Source organism: Suillus subaureus (assembly GCF_016647635.1).
Source record: "Suillus subaureus strain MN1 chromosome Unknown BJ212scaffold_21, whole genome shotgun sequence".
Taxonomy (NCBI): domain Eukaryota; kingdom Fungi; phylum Basidiomycota; class Agaricomycetes; order Boletales; family Suillaceae; genus Suillus; species Suillus subaureus.
In genome coordinates, this window is record NW_024538577.1 from 408,505 (window position 1) to 434,702 (window position 26,198).

Consider the following 26,198-nt stretch of genomic DNA (forward strand, 5'->3'; position numbering starts at 1 on the left):
TTGGCTGTATCCGGATTGAAGTGAGTCGCTTGAACACCGTTATATAGGGAGAACAAGTTACTTGGCTTAACCATAATATCAAGAATTTGCACAAACTTGCAATGTTGTGTGAGCCGGTCTTGGGGGGCTGGGCAAGATCATCACATTGCGGGTAATGAACACTGATTGTGAGCAGAAGATCAGGCATCCAGCTAATGCAGAAATGGACCGAGAGTATACATCGGTCTATCTTCAGAAAAATTCAACCCGGGTCTAAGCCGTGGGTATCGTAGGGCCTGCAGAGGTCGTGGGCCCAACCCTCGACCTTTATCATCCCACTCACAGGGCTAGGCTGGGCTGATAACCGTTATCACTCTCCAAGGCTGGACCAAGCTAGGCCTATGGGCCTGAGCATTGAGCCCTGGCCCTCCCAATTACTAAAGTTCAGCCTGGGCCTAAGCCATGGGCCCAACCCTCGACCCTTATCATCCCACTGACAGGGCTAGGCTGGGCTGATAACTCTCCAAGGCTGGGCCAAGCTAAACCTGTACCCTGTACCCTGGCCCTCCCCATCACTAACACGAAGCGAGCTGCTGAGCTGAGGGAGTTCATGGTACCCGGTTATCAGTCGAACCTCACTCGATTCCTTCGAACAACTATAAACCCTGAGCTAATAAAGTCCGGACTCACAATGAAAAGACCCCCAGACTCTCCTCAACATGTTCACTTCAATACAATGTTGGATAATTATCAGTTGCATTAAACAAACAGAGAGGACAGTAAGTATCAGAGAATGAGAAAAGGGTCGTTCAGATATTGATATTGATTTGGTGGCTGGACTCGATGCCCGGGAGTATGGTGAAATTTGTCAAAAACAAGCACTAGTAAACATGACGTCCGGAGTCCTCAGGTGATGGCACAGTACGCAACCACAAAAATCGGGCGACCGCGTTAAATTGTGTGCTGTCGGTGACACGATTAATACTATGGTTCCGATGTGATTCTGAATGTGGATTATGTCTTGTCAATAAGACGTCAACCAGAATATACACCTTCAAAACTTCAAAGTTCACTCAAGAGCAAGTTAGTGACTCTGAAATAGACTTTCACTTACTTCGTATGTGGCAGGATCCTTAGATATTGATTCTTGCTAGTTACCTGTTGGTGTGCAGTCAAGCTGGCTATCTATAGTATGGGCGCTTCGAGTGGATCGTAAATTCGGGTGAGCGCTTTGGGGTCAGCGTCTACACCGTGACAACCTTCATTATCTAACCTAACCCACCATCCCCAATCATCAATGGTTCGCGAATGCAATGCCTGTGGCAAGTCCTCCAATCTCAAGCGCTGCTCTGGCTGTCACAAAGTCTGGTACTGCTCTGTCACTTGCCAAAAATCTCATTGGGTACCGCACATCTTTGCCTGCAAACCCCGTCGTCCCATCACCACCGCAGACCATCTAGCGCTTGCAGTCAGAAACAACCTCCTCCCGCAAGATGTACAGACTTGCGAGGATTATGGGTTTGAACGTGCATTCACGGTGGAGAACAGATCCAACCTTCTTGGCTTGTATATCGGTATGTACATGTGGAGTCAACTCGGTTGACCGAGTTCCTGAAACTATCATCACAATGCCCCTAACGCGTGTCTCATTTTCAGGGCTGATGAGCTCGGGACTCATAGGAATTCCCCCAAAAACTATCAATGATTGGCGGGTCAGGGGCGTGCTTGTAGAAGAGATCAAGGCAGCGTACTACAAGATTCCTGCCGAATTCAGAGGCGAATACTTCCCTTGGTTCCTGCAGAACCAGTACATTCTTAATCCGTCTGCTGCTGATAGCCAGTCGAGTGACAAAGGGGATGCTATGGTTCTGCACGCATGGCGCTTTACCGGAGGTGCAGAAACAGACTCGCCTGCGGACATAAGAGCCCGCATAAATAGCATGCCTCAGGACAGGCAAACATGTCATTTGTTCTATACGATACTCTTGAGCAAATGGCATCCTGCACCGTTCGATGACCTCTGGATCCCCTTCGGTTTCTGCTCATGCACCTGCGAAGAGGAGGAAATGTATCTGGGCGGACGTTATCAGGTCCTCATTACCAAATGCACATTCGACGAATTCTGTGATGCCTTCAGCTCTGCACGTATTCTCGATCTCTTCCGCAAGAATGGAATTAACGTGGATGTCCGCTACCTTGCGGACGTCTTGCAAAACCACGATATGCACAAGTCTGTCTGGGACCTCAAGCAGTTTGCCATCCAGACTAATGAACAAAATCCGGAGGGCCGAATGGTGAATTCTGTTGCGTGCGATTATGGGTTCATGAATTGCAGGAAAGATGCTGAGGTACAAGCGCTGAAGAAAGTTTATAGGACATTTTTTGAGCGCCATGATGCGGATCCGCTAATGCTGCACGATGCTGCGATACGCGGAAAAATCTTTGAGTATCTGGGGAGTTTGATGAAGCTGAACAGGAAGTACGAGCGCCTTATGAAGAATCCATATCCGCTCCCTGTACTGGAGTGAGATCACAGGCAAAAGACTTGGTTTCATGTTATATTGTTGTCATCTTCGAACTCTCATCCAGTGTTTTTCTTGACCCCTTATGCTCTCAGACTCCGTCGTTAGTAATGTCCCATTTCCTCCATGATCAACAGATGTATAACTATACTTATACCTCGTAGGCTTGTATTCACCTCGCTTTCCATGCCCACAGGTGGAATGGTTGTCTCGATGAAATGTACAATATTGCCGCGACGGCGCCCGCACCATTAGATGTGTAATCCATACTACTGCCTCCAATTCGATGATCGGTCATTGACCGATCAAGTTGCACGAAGTCACTTTGGTCATTTCATTTTGTCCAGGGTTTTCTAATCTTACGGGCCTAGATACGCGCACAGTACTCGTAGTGTATATCCAGCACGTGTCGTTCCAATGGATTCGCAATCTCACTAAATCCATACGACGCGTACCACGCATAAAAAATATCTGACTGGCGCGGCTGGTGAAATCAGACGATGGATATTGTAGCATCAGCCACGGGTACTTGTACTACTATAAATAAGAACTCTCACTCTCATCGACACACCTCTGCCAATCGCTTCCCCCAACTACTAGTCTGTTCATCATCCCGCACATAGTGGTTGACCGGGCCTGGATCTTGCTCCCTCTCAATCTCTCCAAGTAACTGAGCTCCTGGCACCCCCGACCCCCGTATAATCGCATCGTTAATTTCCGAAGTCAAATTGACCTGAGCAGCGCTGGGTTCAGTTGTGCGCCGACGCCTTGGGACGAGGTGCGCCATCGAATTCGCAAGGCGCTGCGGAAGTCTGGGCGAGCTTTTCTGGGAAACTTTATAAGGCAAACCCCATTGCTCGTATGGGTTCCCCGAAGAGTAGACGTCCGTCTTCGTGCTGCGCAGCAGCATCATGTATGGCTTGATGCGTGGCATCCAGAAACTCATGGAAAAGCGCTGTGTTCTTTCCTTCCCGCTGAGGTGGAAGAAAATGTTGGTAGGCTGCCCCCGTATGGCTTGGACAAATTGCCAGGGATGTGTGGGGGACGGTTCGTAAGGGCTTTCCCGCACAACTTCCAGCAGGAAGAGAAGACCCTCAGGGGAAACTGGGCGTGGGGAACCGGGCGTAACCTGCACGAGCCATACTGTCATACTGCTGTCATCGAACATGATTGCATCAATGCCTGGATGCACGAGTGCATGCTGTGGGGTGAGGAGAAGTTGTGGGCAGTTCTCGGCCAATATCGCAAGTTCGCGTCGGGTAGAGTATACAAAGCTCGGAAGCACGGCCCGCCGCCCCTCGTATGTCATATGCGTTTTGTTCCGCAGCACAAGTTCTTCGCGTGCCAGATGGTAATGGCCCCGCAAATCAGGACGTCCGAGCGTGAAGATCCCTCCGAATCTGGACATCAGTGCTACGACAGCCTGACGATAGAAGATCTCGCCTGCTTCTTTCGTGTCCTCTGAGTTAAGGAGGGTGTCGGCGGTCTCCTTGGCACCTGCGGAGTCCACGGAGGTGATCTCGCTCGCAAAAAGCCTGGTAGCAACTTGCGATACAGGGAAAGAAAGTGGATCCGCACAACTTTTGCCAGGTTCGACAGCGAAGAGGTTACGGCTATATCGGGCTTCGGGTTCACGCAGTGTAGGTTGGATACTCCACAAATTATCATGAGCACGTTCGAGCTCCTTGAGATAATAATCGGCATCGCTGGCATCGTGAGATACTTGCAGACAAGCATGTGCGTTGGACCCAAAATGGATGTATGACCATCGTAAAGACTTGCCTTTATGCTGGTCGGGGGTTAGAGTGCTAACAACAGTGATCAGTGACAACTAATATGTAATGAATTCACTTGCCTCATCGCAAAGATCTCGTCAAAAGTGCACGGATTCATCCACTTTTGAAGTGCGACATCATACTCAGATAACCATCCGATATCGAGGCCCAAACTGTCTGGCCAGAATGTAGTGAAAATGGCCTTGCCGTGAGTTCCCCGCATCAAAGCACGAGTGTGATCGGTGTTCGGGTGCGTAATGGTGTCTTCCTGAGTGCTGTCGATTAGATGTAACACATCTTCACGGTCGAACAGGGGACGAAATTCGCTGTTCTCCTCTGGGAGGGCAAAGAAGCCGTCAGCGGTGAAACATAAGACGCTCGAGTCCGATTGGTCAATCTGATAGGTGACTGGCTGGCGCGCGAGAAGTCGCCTGACGAGAGTGTATAGTAGAAAGTATGTTTTCCCTGAGGGTAATTGGCTATATCAACGACAATTATGGAAGGACAACGACTTACCGATACCCGCCGACCCATGAACAACGATATTGCGCTTGTTCGCGGAGATCTCGTGAAATAAAGTCTCATACACCGAGCGAACTATCATTGAGGTCGCTCCGTTTGGTAACTTGGCACCAGGGTATCCAGATAGATCAATGGCGTCGAAGTTGAATGGGTGCGTCCTGTTTTGGATCTTTTAGTTTCATTTTCAAATCCCGCAAGAAAGAGACAGGCTCACTGTTCTTGTTCCTCTAGGTCTGCAACATTACATTTCAACCGCCTCACAACAGAGTAATCCTGCTGCTTCCAAAGCACATGATAGAGTGATAAGAGGTTGAGGTGGGATACCGAGGGGCTTGTGCTTGCAGTGGATGGCATGTTAGTCTACACGAAGTATATCAACATAGAGGATCCATGGAGGAAGTGCCAGTACATATAGTCGTCGCGGCATTTTCGGATGTAACGGATGGACGGATGTCTTTGTGACATCACTTGCGGAACTTTATGCATAATGATTGGCAGTTGTTTGAAAATGTTTACCTCTATTGAATTGTGAAGCTGCTGACTAATCGCATTGCAATTCGACCACTCGCATAAGTTACAACTCCAGCTACAACGTCATCAGATAGCATGGCGACATTGAAACGTGGGCATGTATGCTTTGTATTCTTCTGAAGACGTAATATAAAAATTAGTTTTGGCTACTCAATGTATCGGACGAAGGTATGAACGCGCGTTGACAGTTGTGCCCAACCATGGAGAGAATTCTAGAATTGTTCAGAGTGAGCACAGTAGTGAGGACTTCACCGATCACAAGCGACTTATGCGATCCACAGGAAGAGGACGCATATCATGACATAAACTGTCATCCACCATGAGATCCTCCTAGTCACTAATTCCCCACTTGAGTCACTCGCAGGACACAAGTCAGGACTATCCTTCAGTGTTGTGACTGACATGAATACCTGCATGCACTCAGATCTATTCAAAGTTCGAGACAGCAAATAAGTGCCAACCTTTGGCAGCCCCGCGGGACTCTCCACAGTCACGCCACCGCGCTCATCAGTGACGTGAACGTCACATGTCAACACATCAACAATATGCTGGTGCGGTCTGAAAAGTTTGTGCGTGACATTCCAGCGAGCGGAGGTAGAGCCTGCATTCGTAAGAAGGGTGAGAATTGGAGGTTTCCATATTGCGAGGGTGTTATTGGTGTTGGTTTCAAGGAACTCCATCTGAATTCAAACATGATTAGGATGGAATAAGTAGAAGTATCTAATCGGCGTACCGGCGTTGTCAGAAAGTAGGTATTGGCAGCTATGGCAATTTTGCGAGCACGGTTCAGGATCTTGAAAGCAAGATACCCTGCACTTTCATTCTTGTATCTTGTCATCCATATACTTGAGTTCCGTTCCCCTCATCATCAAAATTTGAACAAAGCCCAAATTTAGCACTCACGCTTCATGGTTTGCTGGCGGATAACCTCTGGAAAGACCCTGTTCTTGGCCTGGTCAAGTATCGATGACTCTACATCAGATGGTTGTGGGAAGTGCGGTCACGCACCATTATATATAATCGGGATACCGTCATGTATGAAAGGCCAAACTACTGCATTAGCCACAAGCTGTACAGTAGCGACGATCAGTATATACAATTGATCAGACAATTTTTTTGACTCACGGCAGCGTCTGAGACTAGATGTTTGAACCTTGCTTGGTCATGATTTTCTAGAAAGGAACCAGTCATAAATGCACCGCTAGCATAAAGCTGCTGCGACTGCGTCACGACAGTGGTTAAGGCAGAAAAATTGCCCTCCGGGGACTGGAATGCTGGTACAAGAGCATACCATGTTGGATAATCAAGCACCGCATTCATGACCTCTGACGTAGTCAGTGTGTCAATTGACCATGCTTCTCATCATGCGCATGGGCTCACGAGTGTAACTGCTGGTGTAATTAGTATCGTTCGACATGACCTGCCACCAACGGTATCGGTCAAAGTACTAACTGCGACAAGGAAAAACAGAATACCTCTCCGATAGTGAATACTCTTGCTTCTCGCGTGAAATCCTGCCAAAACTGCGAAGACACGAATTTCACAGTGCTGAGTCTCAGACCATCCACGCTAAAGTTAGACACAACATCTTGAATCCAGTTGTTGAGCGTGCCTACGACATTCGGGTTCTCTGTATCCACGTCTGCATACGGTAGTGTGGCGTCGCCCAGCCAACATTGTTCGACTTCGGTCTGGTTACTGTAGTCCTCGATGAAACACAGTGGATGCAGGTCATCCATATCTGCGAAAGGTGTTATATCCGTTGCCGAGCTATTTTGAGGGGCCTCAAAGGTTGAGGCAGTGACGTTCAGAGGTAGTGTTGTAACCATGTGGTTAACGACAACGTCAATCATGAGGAACATATCTCGCTCGTGCAGAGCGGAGCTCAGATTCTTTAGATCGTTCGCAGAACCGAAATGCTGATTGATGGTATAAATGTCCTGAGGCCAGTAGCTGGAACATGATCAGGCATCTCATCTGGCTTTTATTGTGGAGTACTTACCCATGATAACCCGCACCATAAGGGGTCATACCTTCAATGTTGGAGTAGACTGGAGAAATCCAAACCGCATCAAAGCCCATCTGCTTGATGTAGTCCAAGTGGTCAATGACACCTCTCCACGAGCCGCCACAGTAGTCACGGGCAGCTGTATCACATTGGACAGTGGGAGCGATGCCATTGTCCTTGTCAGCAAGCGCAAATCTATCTGTGATAATCTGCAGAACAGGTCAGGGCTTTGTGGTGGCATTCAATAGACAATGGACTGTCCTGGTATATAGATCGCGTTCTCCAATCATCCGCAGTTGCAGCCAGTGACGTCAAACAAATCGAGAGGGTGGTAAGTATCAGAGAATGAGAAAAGGGTTGTTCAAACATTGATATTCGACGTTTTGATTTAGTGGCTGGACTGGCCAGTGCCCGGGACTCGGGAGTATGGTGAAAGTCAAAAACAAGCACTAAACATGAAGAGATGGTGGGTGCACGCAGTCACAAAAATCGGGTGACTGTGTTAAATTGTGTGTTGCCGCTCACCTCATACATATCGGCAATTAGCCTACTAGGATGCTTCTTAGGCAAACTCCAGGCTTCATGAAAATATCGGGGTTCAGAAAATCGACGCGTCTTGGAACGTGTCTCGGTCACATGCTGACGCTTTTCTTCTATCTCTACTTACCTACAGACATACTAGTCCAACGCGGAATCATTTGACAGACCCAAGATATCATGAGCCGCGGGCTCTTCGGGGAAACTCCAGCGGTAATATGCCTCACAGACGAGAGCTCCAAGCATTTTAAACTCCGCGCATTTGTATAGAGTTGTTGAGTTGAACCAACGGTCTGCTAATTTACTGGTTCGATCGCTTTGCGCGTTACCCAATACTGCCCATATGGTTGCCAGCCTTTTCCTGTGTCGAGCGGGTGTTGCGAGATATATATACCTCGTTCTTGGTGTTGTTCTGGTTTTATGGTCGTCAATCCTTGCACTCGTGTCTCCGCAACTCAGGACGTTACCACCCTTCATCCATTCTCCTCGCGTGCCTTGGAAAGAAGAAGGTCATAGCGAGGTTTCGTGTTCTGCGAAGAACTTTACAGTGTCATTCTCCCCCTCATCGACGCAGCTGGGTATCGCTTCTGAGGTGTATCTCATATCTCTACCCTGGCGACAAGACCGGCGACAGCAGATGAAACATTTGCAAGCATCCAAAGAAATCAATTGGACGGTTGTTGATGCACTGGACCCTTCGGATATTGCTATCGGTCACATTTTCGAGCGGATTGTTTCTCAACGTTCGCTGCAGCCCTCCAAAGGACACCGGGACGACTTGGGATCAGTTTTCCGCTGGCCCGCTGATATCAACGCCATTGCTGCTTCCACAGAGTACTTTGGAGCTTCCGGTTCCGATCTCTGGACTTCTACGGACACTCAAGATAGCAGACATACCACCTCGTCCTCTCTTGGTGTTTCGTCGCATCCAAATATCACGTGCGCAACTCAAGATCACTCTGTATCGTCTTTTAAACCTAGCCTCCCGGACTGGATGATCCTCACTGCGCCAAAGATCTCATGCTGGTATTCTCATGTCTCTGCTGTTCGAAAATTCATTGATAGAGTGAATGCCGCTCCCGAGGATGTCGCTATTTTCTTGGAAGACGATATCGATATGGAAAAAGACATCGAGATAAGAATGCGTCACGTCTGGCCCTCTCTCCCACATGGCTGGGACATGGTTTTTCTGGGTAAGCACCGGTGCTACGCAAGTCCATAATTGATGCCTATATCGTGTCCCTCAGGTCACTGCTGGTCAAATGAATCCTTCTACCCCGCACTTCCGTCGCCTCGGGCCATATCTCCATTATATGACCCGCTAACACGGTCACACATACACCCATCTTACTCTCCGCGTTGCACTCATGCTTACGCACTTTCCCTGTCCGGTGCTCGGCGTCTTCTGCAGCATCTTCGCTACCCGCCATTCGCGTATTCCCGAGCTCTTGATCAAGCTTTCAGTTGGCTTATCGAAAGTGGCCGATTACGTGCTTTCAGCGTCGTTCCGAGCGTCGTCATCCAACGTAAGGTCCTCTCGAGCGACATATTTCCCGGATCCGGTGTGGGGAGTGCGTGGAGAGAGCATCTAGTGGACGGCGTGTTCGGAACATAGAACAAGCCCCAGTCTGTCGTTCTTTTTTTGTTCTTGTTGATCTGTCCTTTGTATCGCAAGTCGTTTGTATCGATCTGATTTCGGCGCCTCACTTCAGTCGTGTTTGCTATCTTTTAGCCTGCTGGAGCTAACCTACAGCTCAAAATGAGGGAAATCCTGAATAGCTGGGCGCATGAGAGCTTCATTGGGCTTACCTTCATTGCGCCTATACCCTGGAAACAATCCGTTGGTGAATCCTGCAAATACTCTCGTGGGACAACCTCGAACCCCCGTCGATAGACCTTAGTAGTAACAGTCGTGTGAGCCGTTAGGCTACCAGTGGACATCGCTAAATGTTGACACTGAAAGTTCGAGCATGCCACACTGGCGAGTCTTGTGTATGATAGGTTATCCATATTCTTACGTTCGTTACTGTTACAACCTCGTGACTTGGACTTGGAATTAGGAATAAGAACAGAGTTTTTCCCTGTATTATATGTGGCCAACAGGAATAAAAATACCGTATCACTAGCACTGCCAGCAGTATTCATAATTTACAAATTATTGTGGTCTATGCCCTATTTCGGTTGCTCCTCTTTTGTCTAGGGTCATCGCCGCGCATATCGACTGCTGTTCCGTATCTGCTCTCCATAATGCCAAAATATCCAGGGTCTGGAGGTATCATCATTAAGGGTGACAATGGAAGGAAGAGAACAAAGGCGTACGCGGGACAGCCTACTATGATTGCTACGACCGCCAGAATAGTATCGCCCTTCCCGAACCCGAGTGTGGTGTATATCGCTGGAGCAAACAAGGGAAATCCAAAGCCTGTTAGTGATCGCAAACAGAAGACAGGCGGCCAGCGCTGAATATAAGACATTTGAAATGGATAATAAATGGGAACAAAATGACACGTACCGGAAGCAGCATGAAGCGCAAAGCAATCAATAATGCATGCCTGGATACACTGGAAACTCAGATTAATGCCTGCTCCCACAAGCGCGATACCCTATCGAAATTGTTACTGGAGAGCAGTACTAGGAGGATAAAACTAACAATATCTGGAGCTATCCAATGAACATGGGCTTCAGAAGTCCAGCCTGCGATCAAACACCCTATTGGAAGTAGCACAGATCCGGGAACCATCGCAGCTGTTGATCACACTAAGTGGGCACTCAAGAAACGAGGCACTGGAACCATATAACAAACGCAATCTGAACTCCGGCTTCGCAACTCCACCGTTTTTACTCTTGAAATGAATATAAATCTTGTCCATCGTTTTCGCATTTATTCGGGCCGCCACTATCATCCCTATGCCAAGTGCAATGTAATGGAGGCCGGCGATTGCTATCGGCCGCTGGTATACACCACGAAATATCGATGGAATCGTCGTCAGAAAGACTGTGAGATGTGAGATCACGTTTGTGGGAGGAAATATGACCTACGATAAAGTAATCCGTATTGATATGCCATATAAACGCCGAGGAGCTGCACGATCGGCTCATGGACAAAGAGTGCAAAGGGGCGACTGAGGGATTTGGCCATGATAGTCCGCCAACTATATAGATCATAAACATCAGATGTCATCTTGCAGGAATTATAAGAGAGCTTACCAACGATCTTGGTTGTCGAACACAGTACGAATTTCTCTAGTACGGCACCTTTTCAACATCCATTGATCTGCGAATCCGCTCTGCCTTCCTTTCTAATAAGAGGGGCGTATAGGCTGAACACAATTTATGAGGGTCAGCAGATCGCGACTAGTCAGTAACCCACTCTCTCGAATTGAAAACACTCCGAGGATTTGAATAGTCACACCTAAAATAGATGTAGACCAGAACTGTCATAGAAATAAGAAGGCACTGTCCTCAGTTGGTGAAAGCGTCACGTACCACCCATGTCCAGGTCGAGCGTTCAACGATCCTGATCACAATTCAAATAGTATCGTTAAACTTGAAATAGCTACTAACCAGGCCCCTGTGATAGGTTCCAGGACGGGGCCCAATAACGGAGCTAAGGAGTAAATGGCAACAGCCTGACCTCGTTCATCTGGCTGCCAGCAGTCCCCAAGAAAGCCCCCGCCAATCTGGAGAGGTAAATCAGTCAGAAACAATACTTTGTAGTTAAAAATCAAACTTGCCTCCGATGCCAGCAAGAAATCGGAAGGCAAGAAGCTGAGATTCTGACTGTGCGAATCCACAGGCAAGATTCCATACTAAGATGTCAAGAATGGGGGTGAGATTATGGATTAACTTATAAAGGTCACATTCCGAGGTACCATAGATTCGCCAATTGCAGAACGCGTGACCGTCCGTAAATCTCACTCAATGGACCCAGAAATAAAGGCCCCGTCGCTTGTACGTAGTTTAGTAGATCATTGTGGTATCCAGCATCCACCAAATTAGCCTATCATATGCAAGCACAAAGATAGATGTTGTGAGTGCAAGTATAGCATCATCGTTAATTTTGAAGGTAGACGCTACTTCGCTAGTAGCAGGCACGATCATAGAGGAAGAAACTGGGCTAATGAAAGTAAACGATGACAAAATTATTGTTGCGGCCCATTTGCGTCTGAGACTCCAACTGTGAAAAAACTGTGAGTTTAATATTGAACCATGCTGCTTTGCTCACGCAGACGAACTTTTTGGGATTTTGAGGATCATCTGGGCCGTCCCAGTCAACAATCAAAACACCTGTATCATCCGTTGTCGGAAGCAGCTCGTTGTTATACGACTTCTGAGAATGACTCCGGACTGGAATTTGATGGACTGAATTTGGCGTGTGATCGCCTTGTAAAGTTGGGGCGGGAGACACCAGAGACACCGAGTCTTGTGCCTCGTCAGTCACGGACGCAGGGATTTGGTTTGTAGCAGGCATGTGCGAGCCTTCCTGTCCACAAACGTATAAGTAGATGCAGGAGCTGGCTATTGTAGACAATTACAAAGTCACTCACCAGAATGAGTTGAGAAAACGTTGCCTCTGTCAATACCGTGGTGCTTGCGACCCTGCCCTCGTTTGATATATACGTTGAAGTTTACTGGGCCTGCAAGGACGCCGCGGATACCATCGGCCGATGCCCGATAGTCTTCCTATCAGATGACAGAAGACCTATGTAAACTTTACAACGACCAAGAGCTCGCCAACAAAAAGTCCCGGCCTCATCTTCTTCACCGCCAAATTCCAGCTCTTCCACGTATGAGCTAGTGGAGAGAGGGTTTTTGAACAGAAGATCCGCGGGAATTTGATTTCATCCTTCGCTCGAGTCCTCGACGTAGATTTCGAAGGCTTTTGAAGGTCATGATCGGTTTGGAACATTTACGAGTATTGAATAACATTTCCAGGAATAACTTACTAGCAGTTGGTGATACATGATTTCGTTCGGGATCTGTTTTTCTGTTATGCTCTCGGAATGGCCCGGCTCCATGGTCCCCGATTCTGGTGGAGAGAGGGTTCTGTTGAGTGACACCGTGGGTTATGCATTGGCAAAGAACATCGTGGCATGTAGAGGTAATGGAATGACTCGATAAGTAACAAGCTGGGCTGGGGGCCGGTGCGGCACGGTGATCGGTTCATAGTACGTAATGATTGCATGTTACCAGCCGTTGGTGACAGGCAACTCTAAAATTTTAATTTACACTGGCACTGCCAGTGAGCTTGTAAGTTGGTCGAGACGTCTATGCTAAAGGTATCCATTCGTCTAAAAGCCCTGTAGTCGTACACGTAGTTGCAGGCGTTCAACAAAATATGCAATTCGGTGTTACTAATAGTACAAGACAACTTTGTGTCACATGCAAGCCATTTGCTTGTTGGAAATCAATCCGTCAACATAGTAGTATAGATATTTCTTTTTGTTTGGTGTCGCGTTCACTACCTTCAACGTACTTACTAAATACGGTAACTCCGCTCCAGGTACATTCGCTCGTCTCGTTTTCCCCTTCTTCCCCAGTCTGTTCATACTCGACTGGGGTAAGTCTCACTATATGATACTCACATTCCTTACTGACGTAGTACAGGACTTACGAAGTCCTTGTCTCTTTAGGTACATACTATATTAGTCTGTTCATACTCGACTGGGGACTTACGAAGTCCTTGTCTCTTTAGACGTGTGACGTCTCTTATTGCTAATGTCAGATGATAGTAGTTCAAGCAAGTTCCCACTCCTCCCCGTCATCCGTGCCGAGGAGCTCCCTCGTGGCCAAGTTCTGATCATCTATATAGGTAGGCCCCACAGTGAATTTGTTCAAAAGGTCACTAAACTTCAACCCCGACATAGGAACAGCTGAAACTATCACTTGACCAGTGCTGGCGATGACATTGATGGACAGATCGACGGTGGTCAACGTGATATTAATCTCGTCGGAGCCAATTATGATGGTCCCTGCAGTACCGCTGTCGGTGCGACTAACACGGAAGAGAGTGCGTTCGGTGTGCGAAACATAGATCGCATTTGTTGCGTTAGACGATTGGGGATAGTACCAGTACTTGTAAGGAGAGACTTTGGAGCGAATGAAGAAACTTTGGTAGGGCCACTATCAGCCAGATGTGGAACATCCCGCAAGGAACTAACTCACGAATTCCCGCTAATGTGGTCCACGAAATGATCAGGCGACGGGATGATGCTCAACCCGCGACCACCTAGGTCGTTCAGCAACGTGAAAAACACGTCGCCAAGGAATTGGGTCGCAACCCCAGTAGTGGTGAGGGAGTTGGCGGCATTGGCCTGGTTCACATCATGGGTGTAGAACTGGGCGTTGACACGCCGAATACTGTCCGTGAAACTAACAATAGCGGAAGTGGACACGGCACGCCACCACTCATCGGCAACTGCACGGCTAGTGAAGACAATTACATATCGATAGGACGAGTTGTCGGTGATCTGAATGACGATTTAGCACGAAATCGCAGACATTGAAGAATGAATCTTAGGCGTACCTGTTTTACATATGCGTAGAAAACCATGATTGTACGTTCAATAAGAGAGATGATTTGTCGGTTGTATTTGGATTAAAATGAGTCGCTTGAACACTGTTATATAGAGAGTAAGTTATTTGGTTAGGTTGATCATAATATCAGGAATTTGCACGAAGCAAACTGCTAGTGATGTGCCAGGCCTAAGGTTAGGCCCTCACCAGGCCATCTCGAGCAGAGCCCAGATGCAGACTTTCAAGGCTGGCTGCGTCACTCTACGTCAACACCCATATCACTAAAGGACAGGCCCTGAGTCTAGTTGCGATAATGAGTTGAGAGATAAGGATGTTGACGTAGAGTGACGCAGTCAACCACTTCTAAGTCGAGGTGGTATAAGCCACCCTGGTCGCGAGCGTCGAGCCTCGACTGTGCATATGGCAGCTGACAATCTTCATTTCAACTGCCTAGAACGATGATGTGATTAACAACTTACAGGGAAAACTCGAGCTATGGCACATCCAAATTCTGGACTCTATACGTTTCTGAGGACATCTCTAAAATGACCGGTCTGGGGCCAAAGTCTGGATCAAGTCTTCTGGTGTTTCCGAAGTACCTTGTCAATGTTTGATTGCTCCTAAAATTGAGCCAACGACTTAAGCAATGAAAAAGGCACTTTCTGACAGGAACTGACGTACCCACACAGACGTCCGGACGTGACGCATTATTATCCCAATATCATCTTCTAGAAAAATCCCGCGACCTCATCCTCAAGAATTGCATTCTATCTATCAATGGATTGTCGAACGGCTGAGACGTGGGCATACCAGTATGGGATCTTTGGCGAACTGAGAATCATCCAGTCCGGAAAGTTTGAAAGGCGGTATGGAGCGATGAGTTGCGCGTGTGTCGGTTGGACGTGGCGAGACGCTAAGAGAGGACGAAGTTGCAAATATGCGATCTTGGGCATCCGCGAAGGTCCAGACATCAGAATCAAAAGGTTCACGGTATTCTGTGGAAATAGCAAGAGCATTGATATCAGCGGGAGACTGGGCCTAAGTCGTCCCAGGGCCCCAGAAAATGCGGCGAGAAAATGTGCTGGAAGACGTGGCTGATAGCAATGCCTGAAGGGTCGAGCGAATCAACAAACGTGCAGTTGATTTCTTTGGAAACTCGCAGGTGAAGTCCATCTGTTGGCACCAATCTGAATAGTGTATCGAGGTATTTGTTTATAGCCTCTGCGTTTTGGTGAGTCTAAATATATTGTCGATTACGCGCGGAGGCATGAAATTGCAGGCTGCTAGTGACATTGTTGTGTAAGGTGCGAATAGGTCAGTTCTTTGTTTCCCCATCGATTCCATCCCGCGAATCGCTCTCACAGTGCTTGGTAGCAACGGTCTTCACCGCGCCGCTGAAGAACGCTCTAATGTCCCGCTGCTTTGGGTCGTAGGCAATCTTGCCGGTCCCGCCAGCGTTGAGCTTCTGAGAACTAGTAGTAGTGACCACATACATGCTTAAAGACGGGTGGACGTACAAGCTTGCCGAGATGATCCGCACGACCAAAGTCCATCACTGTTACGATCAGAGGGTGGGTGCCTTCATCAGTGAGGTCTATTGGTGTGCCATCTGCAACGTCCTGCATGCCCCCATCAGCATCCACATAAAAACGAAACATGTCATCAACTAACCTGCATTTTGATAACTACTCTCGCCCACGCTGTGTTCTGCATTCCAGTGTACTCACGTGTAGGTGTAACATTGCTAGAGTCCCTTTTCAACAACGCGCAAATGAGCGCTCCGATGCAGATCCCATGGCTCACGAGCGCGATATGTTCTGTATGCCCGGCCCGCACTGCACTACGTACGTGTGGCATGATCACCTCATCCACGGCCCGCATCGCACGCGCTGCTAGATCTTCATCGGACTCGCCATCCGTGAAGCATTCACCAGGACGTGGTGTGGGGTACTTGCCCTCGCTTATGTACTCTGAAAGCGACTTGAAAATCCTGTTATCCGGAAAACACCACGGTTTCCCCTCTGCAACGCCAAAATTTTGTTCCTTTACAGACTCGATTGTGAAGTCACGTGGTGGTTGTGGGGCAGGTTGGGCGGCAAGAATAAACGCTGCAGTGGTGGCAGCGCGCTTGAGGGGGGAGGCATAGATCTTGGTGAATAGGGTTTGGGAAAAGTATGCGCCAAGAGCTTCGGCTTGCTAAGAGAAACGGATATTAATTAGAAGTAAGAGAATCGAAGAGGCTTACCGCTTTCCCTGCATGTTGAAGAGCATATCAGAGCAGCTGACATGGAAGAGGACTTAACGAACCGCGCTGACTTAGTGGGGCATCAGCCCACCCTGCCCACACGTGTCTCTGTGACATATAAGCATGATACGGCGCATGGAGACTGCAGAGCAAACTGACCACATTATCGGTCGACTGTCCATGTCTGATCTGATCCCCGCTCGCACATGAGTTCATTTGCAATGACACAAAACGGACGACTCACGAACGTCACGGTCAACATGAATTTGACTCTAAGTCTCTAATGTCCTCTAACAAATATCGAGCCTAAAGGGTATCGGAATAGTTCCGCAGCTCTGGCAGATGGTCGAGCCGCATCTTGGGTCAAGACAGTCCACTTTTGGAATTCCCTGACACCCAAGTACTTGCGGCACTTACATAAGAAAGTGTACACGCGAGAGAGAATTGATAGACTTAATTGATAGATTTAACGAGATATATACTGTATGAGGGAGGAATACGTACAGCGAGTTACGAGAATTCGGTGATGGAGCGAATTGCAGGATGATAACAATGACAATCCGGATATGAGGTCGGGGTGACACTATACCACTACCCTTTGAATTCAGGTCCCGAAAGTAGAACACACATGCTACTTAAGCACGATAATAAATATTATTCGTTCCCTGCTGAAAATCGACAGTACTGTCATGTTCGATTCTCTAGCACATCTCAACACTGCACCGGTAACACTTGCGCTTGGGGCCTTACCTCTTGGTCTCCTTCTTTTCCGGTACTTACGGCCTGCACCACGACTCACTCAGATCCCACCAACCCAAGAGAGAGTCCTCATATTAGGTTCAACGAGTGGAGTAGGTCGTACCCTTGCTCATCAATACGCGAAGCGAGGTGCACGAATATGCTTGGTAGGACGGAGGGAGTCGATGCTTCAAGAGGCTGCTGAGGAATGCAGGAAGTTATGTGAAAGCGATCGTGTGTTGTGTGTACGTGGAGATTGCGCAAGCGTGGAAGACATGGCAAAGGTGCGTGACGCGGTGATCAAAGGTATGTAAAATAGTTCCTTTTGTTCCACACTGTCACTGAGGTGACATATCAGAGTGGGGTGGCATCGACACGCTTATAATCACGGCTGGTGTTTCTGCCCTTCAACCATTGATGACAGTTGCTGGAGTGACTGCTTCCAAAGACGGTCTTTCTCTGCCACATGCCACTGCTGAAGCCACTAACCGCGCGGTTAGTGTCGCTAAAACAGCCATACATGGCAATTTCTTCGGTCCATACGTTGCCGCGATCACATTTGTGAGACTACATCTCCGTGCAGCGCGTTGATCGCTCATGAATGTTCAACTTACTAGATACCTCTCCTCACGTCCTGTTCCACGTCACCGTCTATCCTTCTCCTTTCAAGTGTGGCAGCAATCATTCCTGCGCCAACACGCACCCTCTACGCTTCTACTAAATCAGCTTCCCTAATACTCTTTCAGGCTCTCGCAATCGAGCACCCCCGTATATCATTCGTGTCCTTCCTTCCCGCAACAATCGAGGGGGACTTCCGCGCGTCCGCGGTCGACACACCGCCCGGCTCTTCTCCCGTTATACACGAGGCTGACCCGAACAAACATGGCTTGCGACGCGAGGTGGTGGCAACACGCTGTATTCAGGCCATTGATCGTAAAGAGAAAACAGTCCTTATGCCCCAGTACATGCGAATTGGACACATTTTGTATTGGATCTGGCCAGCATATGTAGAGTGGAGGGCAAGGGTGAAGTATAATTTTAGGTAAGCGCAGATCAACCGCATCTGTGGCATGCCTGATTCGTTTTGTCTTCTTTGCCATAGAGCTGACTAGGGAGAATCCCTTAGAGTCTTCTCAGATGGATAAATGGACACTTTAGAAGCCACCCCCGGAACCGATTCACCCAGTTTGCGCGACACGGACAGGACCAAGTGTTACAAAAGTCGTTCAGTTGATTCATGTTCTTACCCATAGGCTAGCTGCTGGTCCTGGCAAGACCTTAACGATGCTATACATTTGTTACGTGGCCAGTGTGGTTTGCATGACGGTGTGCTTGATCTCTACCTGTGACCAGGAGATTTCCGTTCTTCACGGTCCATGATGCGCTTGTCATGCATCATGGATCTGAGATCGTAAGATGAAGGCCCTGATATCAAACCATTAATATTGTCTAACAGGGAGCTGGATTATAAGCCAGGCTGGTATCGAGCCTAGAGCTGGATAGCATTATGCCACACAGTATTGGTTTACTTGTACTTAGTTACTGTCATAGAATGAATTCGTTTCCTTATACGGTACGTAGCAGTATCTGCGGCGCCTAGATCGCGTAATTCTCATCTGTTCTTGCATATTATAATCACACGGCCCCAACTCATTCTTTTGAATTGTGTTCCGAGTATTCTGTCATCGCCTAACTCACAGGCTGTCCATGGGGTCCATCAATGCTCCATTCGTCGTCTTTGGGTACGGCTCGCTGATATTCAAGGTGACAGTCACGAAAAGGGCGGTAATGACCCACTAACTAATTGCGATCACCGGCGATATAGCCCCCACCCCATGTCCAATCCCAGAGTGAGCGATCAATCCATTTGGCTTAGCAAACATGCCATGAATCTGGCCTTCTGTAGCCTCCGGATTCCTGAAAGGCTACGTGAGGCGCTTCGCTCAGGAATCGCATGATCATCGTGGCACACCCGAGGTGTGTCCTGATCATCGTACACGTTCGCGGAACTCCTGATGGAGCATTGATCGTGAACTCGCAGAATCCGGGGCGTGTGGTGACTCTTATCCACAAGGAGGATTGGGATCGCTTTTCCCAGTCTGTGAGTTCATTTCTTCTCGTCTTCTGGGGTATCTGCAAACATACGTAGGATGCATTTCCGGATGAAGATATTGTTTGGGGCAAGGTTTTTCTATCCGATGGAGGTTCTCTCCTTACCGATAATGTCCCTCTCCTCAGGTATAGCGTACACGATTGACCCGGAATATGAGGCAGAAGTTAGGGATTACTTGGGTGAGTCCGACATTACATGCGATGTTAAAGCTCCACAGTTCGTATTAACACTCGAGGTGGAAAGATTACAGAGAAAAGGTACGTCGCTCAACAGAACTGGGCATCCGATCATCCGGGGTAATATAATGGATCAGGACGGATACACAATGGAGACGCTGCATGTATACACCATAGAGAATGGAATAGAAAAAATTGCAATTCAGGATGTATGCAACACGCTTCACTTGTTTCACCTACCTATTGTTGACTCCTCAGCTCAGGCTTTTGTACGCGTTTTATATTTAACTAAGTTGTGCCGGTCTCACGAGGAGCAAGTGTTATGTCGGTCGGCCAGATAACCCGTCATTCAGTAAGCATCCCACTATCCTCTTTTGAATTCAGTCTATTGACGGTGGGGTCAGTTGGGTCAGAACCATTGGAGGACTTGGCACAGCGGATATGGGTCTCCGTGGGCCCATCTGGACTGAATAAGGCTTGTCAAGCTTCCTCCAGCTCAGAGCAAATTTGAGACTATTTCTCTCAGGAATATCTGTATCGTCTGGCGGAATCAGTTCGCCAGCTTGCACCAGCATCGTACGACTCTCACCTGTTTGCTCTTGAGGTAAGTCCTCCGACGATTACCTGAATGGCCCATTATTGATGTTTTCTTTGAAGGGACGACTGCGAGAGCTCGACTCAACGGCAAGTGTTGATCACTAGTCGGCCGTTTTGTCGTTTGATATTACCAACATGAACAAGACGTGATTCATCTACATACCTCAGATATACCACTGGAATACAGCACACATATACTTCTCCAACGTTTTGTACCATGGCGATGAGTTAACAGTAATCAGTTTTTCGTATACAGACACGGAGATGGCGTCCTCAGTCATCATTATAACCTGCTGAGAATAAGTTCTCCGGATATTACAGTCTTAATGCATATCGGCTTGGGATCAACGGCAATAATAGGGTTTGATCTGTAGTCATTCATACACTCAAAATAGAGATTCGCCCAATAGCTACAAAAAATCCGGTAACGTACGCCCTGTGGAAATGGTTGAAATATTCATATTTTTGGGGACTGGCCCAGTATCGCGCCGTAGCGAGGAGTCGAATGATTGATCTCGGAACGCGGAGTGGATGACATGATAGGTGTCTCACGCAACAGGGGCGTCCGCTCGAAGGACGGCACTCGCGTTAAACTTCGTTCTCGCTCCACAATCCTTCAAAGACGATATATCAACAACAGGTATAGGAGAGTGATAATGGAGTACGAACCCCCGCATTACAGTCGCCGTAGTGATTCGCTTCGCACGCCTTTTACTCTGATTATCCTCGTATCGATCTGTTTCATCCACAATTTCTTCTGATATGATCTCCTGCAAAACATCGTTATCCTTGGATATATACTGGGGTCCAAGTCAAACACACCTCAATGATATCTAGAACATGGATATCAGTAAGGGGACACGGCTGTCTGGGAAAACACACCTTCGAGTGTGATCACCCCAATTCCACCGCCTGCAACCCCAGGTGTCCGACTAACCAGTAGCAAGTGGGCACGTCCCGTTTGACTGTAACACATTCATCAGAGCCACGGAAGTTCAAGAAGATTCTCACAAGTAATCTAGCGCCTGGAAGCAATTTATACTGGGATATGCTTCGGGAAGAATTGAGAGCTTGAAATCCGAGACCGGGAGAGCTCGCGCCGGATCATATACCAACAGCTGAGAAATAACTTCAGCGTCTAGGCAGATTCACGTGTAACATCGAAAGTTGCCTTTTTAATGAGTAGAAGCCCCTGAAATGACAGTGGATTCCCGGGTTCATGTATAGGAAAGCGTGAGTAGCCGCTTGTGAGACTAAGCGAGCTGTTAGTCAACTTAATAATAGAAAGCTGGAACTATGATGTTTACATTGCGTCTACAGTCGTGTGATCAAGAATAGTGTCTGAGCTCAGCGTTACAACGTCCTACAGTTTCGAGACACATGAGCAACATTGTCCTATCTATCACCAACGCAACACTTACCTTGATGGGTGTCATGATTGTCTCCACATTCTTCGTATTGAGCTCCAGCACACCATTCAATATACTGATCTCGTCATCTCGTAGCGGTTCCTCTCCCGTGCGATGGAACTGCAGAAAAGATTTGAGCTCAGCCTTCTTGTATGTATGTCCCTCATTCTGGCCCAGAACCCAATCGAGGAGCTTTGCAGTAGGGTACGCGATAGGAGCTATTTTCGCCTGGAGTTATTATAACCTCAACATAATGCATGTCAGCACCTACCAAATAAATACATAAGGCAGAGCACAAAAGGCGCACACCGTGCGCCAATTGCAAGACCATACCTGACACTGACAGCCTGGGGGATAACTCTGTAGAAAATCAATCGGATACTTTGTGTCACTGATCACGGAGTACCGTACGTACTCTCTGCAGAAAAGGACATGGTGTATGCTCAGCAAGTCCAACTCCGAGGGGGAGAAAACGTACCCAAAAATAACTGTGATCGACATATCAGCCGAGGATAAATTCATGGGCAACAAGAGGTCTCACCTATCGCTGTGGTAGAGATCACAACGGCCGCAATGCCCCCACCAATCTGGCGCGAATAGTATTTGTACAGCCAAACGATTGATGTTCAATAACGTTACTTACAGCACCATCAAGAAAGATGGGCAAACTTTCGTTGATGACCTGCGAGTGCTAAGCTGTTGTAGACATAGGCACTTGAAATAGCTACTCACAACGTTGCCCAGAAGAAGCACCTATAATGAACGATAAGCTATTTGTGCATGCGTGCAGTGCGTGCATCAACATACCACTAACACCCAATGCCGACCTCTCTGCATCAGTTTTAATACTAGCCGAGTAACCCATTTTATTAACTCGAAAATGAGACGAGGGCTGTTTGGCAACCCACCTTTCTGCGCATTGCGTTTCTCCGTCAAATCTTCTGACGACGTAGCCAGGACACGCAGATGCAATTCATCGAGCCCCATCAGCCCGAGAGTTAATCTATGACGAAAGATCAAACATAACACACAAGTACCCAGACTGGATAACCTCACCCTGCAAATACGCCTCCCGCAAACACAAGGACGGTACTGATAGCAATCCTCCACCAGAAGGTAGGTGAATCCACTGGTTCTCCCGTTGTCTCAGGGGGCTCCATGAGCAGTGAGCGGGCGAGAGTGATGATCATGGGGTGAAAGAAACAACCAAGCTATCTCGTTTCCACGGAATTTTGAACGTAATTAAGGCTTCTGGAAAGTCTTGGCAAAGCCCAATGACATGAAGAATCTTCGTGTTGCAGGTCCGACCACCGTAATCTGAGAGTAAACAACCACCTCCTAGTAGTCACGTGTGGATTTCCTAGTTCGGGGCGGCCACAGCGTGGCGCGGGAAGTTGAGCAGGGGAAAATACGTTGTTCCACTTGTAACAAGTGCTCATGGTATGAGTGTTGTCACTGTTGTGAATACCATCCACACCATTTCAAGGCTTATAACTCGTTCGCGTCGCGTGCAGTCCACCGGCCACTTGTGCTTCTGGTCTACTTTGTAACGCTCGGACCAGTTTTTTTTCCCAGTCCAAGAAACTATCAACTGCAATGTCTACCCGAGCGAGATCACCGGCAATCGGTCCCGAGGTCCCTGCGCCACCGGAGAAGAAGATGCGATTGGAGGAGGGTACCATGGATAAGTCCATAACAAGAGAAGATACGAACGACAGCGTCCCTGCGGTACCCAGACCTTCCAAGAAACCGTCAAAATCAGCGAAGAGGAAACAGAAGCACGTCTTGCCAGAGCCTTACTCCTCGGAAGATGTCCTATGGCGCGACATAGTCGCACTACTAGGAGATAATACAGTCGGACATGCTCTGCAACATGGCACCGAGTGGGACTCGCCGTTTGATTTCCGTGAAGAGGTGGAGGTGGAGGTATCTACATTATCTTCCAATGGTGCGGATAAGGATGTTCCCTGTCTGTCTATTGATTTTGAATCTTAACCTTCACGTACACAAGGCGATGCGCTGGCACATTCCCCTGCATCTTCCGCTCCTTGGGTGATCGTTGCACCATTTGCATTACCAGGGGAAAGAATCCGTGTCCGAGTTTATCGCAGTTCGCGTCTACATTCATTTGCCGACCTTCTCGAAGTCGTTTCACCGAACCTTGACCTGCGTGACGACAGTCGTGCGAAGTGTCGCTACTTTGGACAATGTTCTGGTTGCCAGTATCAGGTCAGTTGTGTGTCTTTTTCACTTTCGCATGAATATCAGCTCCCGTGTCTGGTCTCAGTGATAATCCAAGTAGTCATTCGGCCGCTGATATCACATGTTAGATGCTTTCTTACGACACTCAACTTGGAATCAAGCGTAACGTAGTCATCAAAGCATATGACAACTTCTCAAGTACACCTTTTATTCAAATATTTCTGATACCTTGACTCACGTAACTAGACCTTCCCAAGGAGACCATCCCAGATGTACTTCCAACCATAGCCTCGCCACTTCAATACGGCTACCGCACGAAAATAACACCGCATTTTGAGGCTCCACCAAAAAAAGCACGCAAGGAGGCTGAATCTGGCTCAACCAGTTCAACAGATAAGCCTAGCTGGCTAAAAATTGGATTTAATGAAATCGGAAAGCGGACAGTGCTGGACATCGAGGTGATAATAATCAACTTGGAATGTTTTGATTTGTACTTATCAGCTTCAGGAGTGTCCTATTGCAACCCCCGTGTTAAATGCAGCACTTGAACCTATACGGGAAGATATAATTAAGTGGGTGAGTTGTATCGGAAACTCGACTGTATCTGAATTTCCATCAGGAACATCTGGGGCTATAAGAAGGGTGTTTCATTGCTTCTGCGCGATTCCATTGAACACCTGCCCTCCGATATATCATTTATCCCCGGTCCGGAGGACGAGAAGCACATCTGCGTCACGAACCACAAGGCAACTGTCCGTGAACGCGTGGATTCTACGTATTTTGAGTTTCCAGGACATTCATTCTTCCAAAACAACAATTCCGTGCTTCTCCCGCTTACCTCATACGTAAAAGATGCGATCTTTCCTTCCTCGAAATCGTCTGGTCCCACGCATCTCGTGGATGCGTACTGTGGTTCAGGTCTCTTCTCATTGATGCTTGCGCCACACTTCGACACCGTTGCAGGCATTGAGCTCTCCGCCGAGTCGATCAAGTCTGCAACTACCAATGCTATCATCAACCGCCTCCCGCAAGGGAAATGCTCTTTCCTGGCAGGTGACGCTGCGAACATATTCTCGACGGTTTCACACTTTCCCCCAGACAAAACAGCGTTGATCATAGATCCTCCACGCAAGGGTTCTGATGAGCCATTCATAGAACAATTGGTTCGCTTCGCGTGCAGCACGGTGGTATACGTGAGCTGCAATGTGCATACACAAGCGCGCGATATTGGGATGATTATAAAGCGGATGGAGCAGGAAGGGGGTGGGAGGAAATATGTCTTGGAGAGTTTGAGGGGCTTTGATCTATTCCCACAGACTGCTCATGTGGAGAGCGTAGCGGTGTTGAGATTGGTTTAGCTTTCGTCAATGTCATTACGTTGGTATCTTTGACCAGACGGTGCAGACTACGTTTCTACGTCCTTAGTCTTTGTTATTACGTGCAGAAGGTGGGCATCCTGATTGAGTGCTATCAGATGCTGATATCAAGTGTGATAATAGACCTTATCAGATTCATCTTACTGTGTGGCGCTCACGGAATGCTCCGGAGTACCTCAACGGTTTGACGTATAGCTTCGTTATGCAGCCGATTAAACTTGCCTGACTATGTACTCATCGATTACACGAAGTTCAAGACCCCGGCTGTTCCTTATAATAGCCGCATATTTTGGACAATTTGCGTCCACGGGGCTTGGGATTTTCGACACTTTCTGTCAAGCGTGAACGTCGTGCCTTGAATGTGGGGGATTTGCACATGCGTCAAAAAGGTAATTTCCATATGTTGCATCATGTTTCTGACATACTCATTGGCCGTTCCCAATGAACATGGCTTGTGAACTAAATAAACGCTCAAGGACTGTGGAACTCGTCGATGATAACCACCGGCGGGTATGCTCTTATCGTGCTGTTTGATACCTTTATCGCCGCTATGCTTCTTATGCAAGCGGACCACAGCAGGCCGCTTACCCCAAGATTACCAGCGGGCCTCAAAGCGTTATATTGTAAGAAAAGATCGGAGTATGATACCGATATCGCTCGTTACATATGTCAGTACTATTGTAGGAAATCCTCTGCACGTCATCGAGAGCATCAACGCTCATAGTCATAGTTGCCTTCCAGACGTGGCACAAGCCGACAAGTCGCGTAGTGATTGCGTAGGAGAATCCGCTGCAGGAGGGCGTTCTTATCATGGTAGAATGTCACAGTGGTACAGCATTAATGCTGGTAACCGCCACGTCACTGTATCGAGTGTTGAAGGACATTGGATTTTGCCCGCCCACCTGGCAAATCGATTCAGCACTAAATCCGTCCACACTTCAATAAAACCTTG

The 26,198-nt window shown here is 48.0% G+C and overlaps 12 protein-coding genes across 12 annotated transcripts; 5 read left to right on the forward strand and 7 right to left on the reverse strand.

Annotated features, from left to right (window-relative positions):
* Window positions 1-934: 934 nt before the first annotated feature.
* BJ212DRAFT_367257 (uncharacterized protein) lies at window positions 935-2,527 on the forward strand. Its single transcript, XM_041343027.1, has 2 exons — window positions 935-1,553; window positions 1,636-2,527. The coding sequence occupies exons 1-2, from the start codon at window positions 1,277-1,279 to the stop codon at window positions 2,505-2,507; spliced, it is 1,149 nt and encodes a 382-aa protein (XP_041191812.1). The 5' UTR covers window positions 935-1,276; the 3' UTR covers window positions 2,508-2,527.
* A 257-nt stretch (window positions 2,528-2,784) lies between these two features.
* Window positions 2,785-4,116, reverse strand: BJ212DRAFT_367252 (uncharacterized protein). Its single transcript, XM_041343026.1, has one exon. The coding sequence runs from the start codon at window positions 3,907-3,909 to the stop codon at window positions 3,061-3,063; it is 849 nt and encodes a 282-aa protein (XP_041191813.1). The 5' UTR covers window positions 3,910-4,116; the 3' UTR covers window positions 2,785-3,060.
* On the reverse strand, window positions 4,116-5,281 carry BJ212DRAFT_367272 (uncharacterized protein). The gene is made up of 3 exons (XM_041343028.1): window positions 5,013-5,281; window positions 4,793-4,956; window positions 4,116-4,741 (listed from the first exon to the last, which is right to left on the reverse strand). Exons 1-3 carry the CDS (start codon window positions 5,150-5,152, stop codon window positions 4,323-4,325), a joined length of 723 nt encoding a protein of 240 aa, XP_041191814.1. The 5' UTR covers window positions 5,153-5,281; the 3' UTR covers window positions 4,116-4,322.
* A 124-nt stretch (window positions 5,282-5,405) lies between these two features.
* Window positions 5,406-8,110, reverse strand: BJ212DRAFT_1363234 (alpha-amylase). Its single transcript, XM_041335977.1, has 11 exons — window positions 8,005-8,110; window positions 7,599-7,952; window positions 7,332-7,546; window positions 6,805-7,282; window positions 6,710-6,749; window positions 6,455-6,654; window positions 6,338-6,398; window positions 6,233-6,281; window positions 6,063-6,174; window positions 5,791-6,009; window positions 5,406-5,739 (listed from the first exon to the last, which is right to left on the reverse strand). The coding sequence occupies exons 2-11, from the start codon at window positions 7,704-7,706 to the stop codon at window positions 5,596-5,598; spliced, it is 1,626 nt and encodes a 541-aa protein (XP_041191815.1). The 5' UTR covers window positions 7,707-7,952; window positions 8,005-8,110; the 3' UTR covers window positions 5,406-5,595.
* Window positions 8,111-8,147: 37 nt separating this feature from the next.
* Window positions 8,148-9,627, forward strand: BJ212DRAFT_1432369 (uncharacterized protein). Its single transcript, XM_041337704.1, has 2 exons — window positions 8,148-9,067; window positions 9,122-9,627. The coding sequence occupies exons 1-2, from the start codon at window positions 8,218-8,220 to the stop codon at window positions 9,487-9,489; spliced, it is 1,218 nt and encodes a 405-aa protein (XP_041191816.1). The 5' UTR covers window positions 8,148-8,217; the 3' UTR covers window positions 9,490-9,627.
* Window positions 9,628-10,076: 449 nt separating this feature from the next.
* BJ212DRAFT_1447615 (major facilitator superfamily domain-containing protein) lies at window positions 10,077-12,345 on the reverse strand (the record flags this gene model as incomplete). The annotated part of the gene is made up of 12 exons (XM_041338421.1): window positions 10,077-10,140; window positions 10,194-10,296; window positions 10,387-10,477; window positions 10,525-10,619; window positions 10,678-10,869; window positions 10,914-11,026; window positions 11,082-11,129; window positions 11,241-11,308; window positions 11,435-11,603; window positions 11,735-11,791; window positions 11,866-12,051; window positions 12,110-12,345. The coding sequence occupies 12 exons, from the start codon at window positions 12,343-12,345 to the stop codon at window positions 10,077-10,079; spliced, it is 1,422 nt and encodes a 473-aa protein (XP_041191817.1).
* Window positions 12,346-13,610: 1,265 nt separating this feature from the next.
* BJ212DRAFT_1300660 (uncharacterized protein) lies at window positions 13,611-14,427 on the reverse strand (the record flags this gene model as incomplete). The annotated part of the gene is made up of 3 exons (XM_041333018.1): window positions 13,611-13,983; window positions 14,040-14,344; window positions 14,401-14,427. 3 exons carry the CDS (start codon window positions 14,425-14,427, stop codon window positions 13,611-13,613), a joined length of 705 nt encoding a protein of 234 aa, XP_041191818.1.
* Window positions 14,428-15,705: 1,278 nt separating this feature from the next.
* On the reverse strand, window positions 15,706-16,897 carry BJ212DRAFT_1274300 (histidine phosphatase superfamily; the record flags this gene model as incomplete). The annotated part of the gene is made up of 6 exons (XM_041331148.1): window positions 15,706-15,855; window positions 15,896-16,009; window positions 16,062-16,582; window positions 16,689-16,743; window positions 16,795-16,824; window positions 16,880-16,897. The coding sequence occupies 6 exons, from the start codon at window positions 16,895-16,897 to the stop codon at window positions 15,706-15,708; spliced, it is 888 nt and encodes a 295-aa protein (XP_041191819.1).
* Window positions 16,898-17,324: 427 nt separating this feature from the next.
* Window positions 17,325-18,531, forward strand: BJ212DRAFT_1577984 (uncharacterized protein; the record flags this gene model as incomplete). The annotated part of the gene is made up of 4 exons (XM_041342207.1): window positions 17,325-17,679; window positions 17,732-17,934; window positions 17,991-18,415; window positions 18,486-18,531. The coding sequence occupies 4 exons, from the start codon at window positions 17,325-17,327 to the stop codon at window positions 18,529-18,531; spliced, it is 1,029 nt and encodes a 342-aa protein (XP_041191820.1).
* Window positions 18,532-19,080: 549 nt separating this feature from the next.
* On the forward strand, window positions 19,081-20,364 carry BJ212DRAFT_1447618 (ChaC-like protein; the record flags this gene model as incomplete). The annotated part of the gene is made up of 11 exons (XM_041338422.1): window positions 19,081-19,137; window positions 19,199-19,223; window positions 19,280-19,350; window positions 19,415-19,474; window positions 19,523-19,553; window positions 19,612-19,669; window positions 19,760-19,871; window positions 19,981-20,014; window positions 20,067-20,113; window positions 20,189-20,266; window positions 20,320-20,364. The coding sequence occupies 11 exons, from the start codon at window positions 19,081-19,083 to the stop codon at window positions 20,362-20,364; spliced, it is 618 nt and encodes a 205-aa protein (XP_041191821.1).
* A 352-nt stretch (window positions 20,365-20,716) lies between these two features.
* Window positions 20,717-22,858, reverse strand: BJ212DRAFT_1447619 (uncharacterized protein; the record flags this gene model as incomplete). Its single annotated transcript, XM_041338423.1, has 14 exons — window positions 20,717-20,873; window positions 20,929-21,047; window positions 21,140-21,224; window positions 21,271-21,377; window positions 21,431-21,512; window positions 21,567-21,622; window positions 21,681-21,886; window positions 21,940-22,059; window positions 22,210-22,255; window positions 22,312-22,350; window positions 22,401-22,421; window positions 22,476-22,516; window positions 22,577-22,671; window positions 22,725-22,858. The coding sequence occupies 14 exons, from the start codon at window positions 22,856-22,858 to the stop codon at window positions 20,717-20,719; spliced, it is 1,308 nt and encodes a 435-aa protein (XP_041191822.1).
* A 490-nt stretch (window positions 22,859-23,348) lies between these two features.
* Window positions 23,349-25,228, forward strand: BJ212DRAFT_1274445 (S-adenosyl-L-methionine-dependent methyltransferase; the record flags this gene model as incomplete). Its single annotated transcript, XM_041331157.1, has 6 exons — window positions 23,349-23,616; window positions 23,680-23,897; window positions 23,999-24,068; window positions 24,117-24,328; window positions 24,378-24,442; window positions 24,490-25,228. The coding sequence occupies 6 exons, from the start codon at window positions 23,349-23,351 to the stop codon at window positions 25,226-25,228; spliced, it is 1,572 nt and encodes a 523-aa protein (XP_041191823.1).
* Between the last annotated feature and the right edge of the window lie 970 nt (window positions 25,229-26,198).

What these genes read in the sequence shown, in the direction of transcription:
- BJ212DRAFT_367257 (XM_041343027.1), top strand. Translation starts at nt 1,277, where the DNA reads ATGGTTCGCGAATGCAATGCCTGTGGCAAGTCCTCCAATCTCAAGCGC. An exon ending in CCTTCTTGGCTTGTATATCG is followed by an intron (nt 1,554 to 1,635) that starts GTATGTACATGT and finishes TCTCATTTTCAG; the next exon opens with GGCTGATGAGCTCGGGACTC.
- BJ212DRAFT_367252 (XM_041343026.1), bottom strand. Translation starts at nt 3,909, where the DNA reads ATGTCCAGATTCGGAGGGATCTTCACGCTCGGACGTCCTGATTTGCGG.
- BJ212DRAFT_367272 (XM_041343028.1), bottom strand. Translation starts at nt 5,152, where the DNA reads ATGCCATCCACTGCAAGCACAAGCCCCTCGGTATCCCACCTCAACCTC. An exon ending in GACCTAGAGGAACAAGAACA is followed by an intron (nt 4,957 to 5,012) that starts GTGAGCCTGTCT and finishes GATCCAAAACAG; the next exon opens with GACGCACCCATTCAACTTCG. An exon ending in TCATGGGTCGGCGGGTATCG is followed by an intron (nt 4,742 to 4,792) that starts GTAAGTCGTTGT and finishes AATTACCCTCAG; the next exon opens with GGAAAACATACTTTCTACTA.
- BJ212DRAFT_1363234 (XM_041335977.1), bottom strand. Translation starts at nt 7,706, where the DNA reads ATGTTTGAACAACCCTTTTCTCATTCTCTGATACTTACCACCCTCTCG. An exon ending in GAGTATTCACTATCGGAGAG is followed by an intron (nt 6,750 to 6,804) that starts GTATTCTGTTTT and finishes CGTTGGTGGCAG; the next exon opens with GTCATGTCGAACGATACTAA. An exon ending in GTCCCGCGGGGCTGCCAAAG is followed by an intron (nt 5,740 to 5,790) that starts GTTGGCACTTAT and finishes GAGTGCATGCAG; the next exon opens with GTATTCATGTCAGTCACAAC.
- BJ212DRAFT_1432369 (XM_041337704.1), top strand. Translation starts at nt 8,218, where the DNA reads ATGGTTGCCAGCCTTTTCCTGTGTCGAGCGGGTGTTGCGAGATATATA. An exon ending in CTGGGACATGGTTTTTCTGG is followed by an intron (nt 9,068 to 9,121) that starts GTAAGCACCGGT and finishes CGTGTCCCTCAG; the next exon opens with GTCACTGCTGGTCAAATGAA.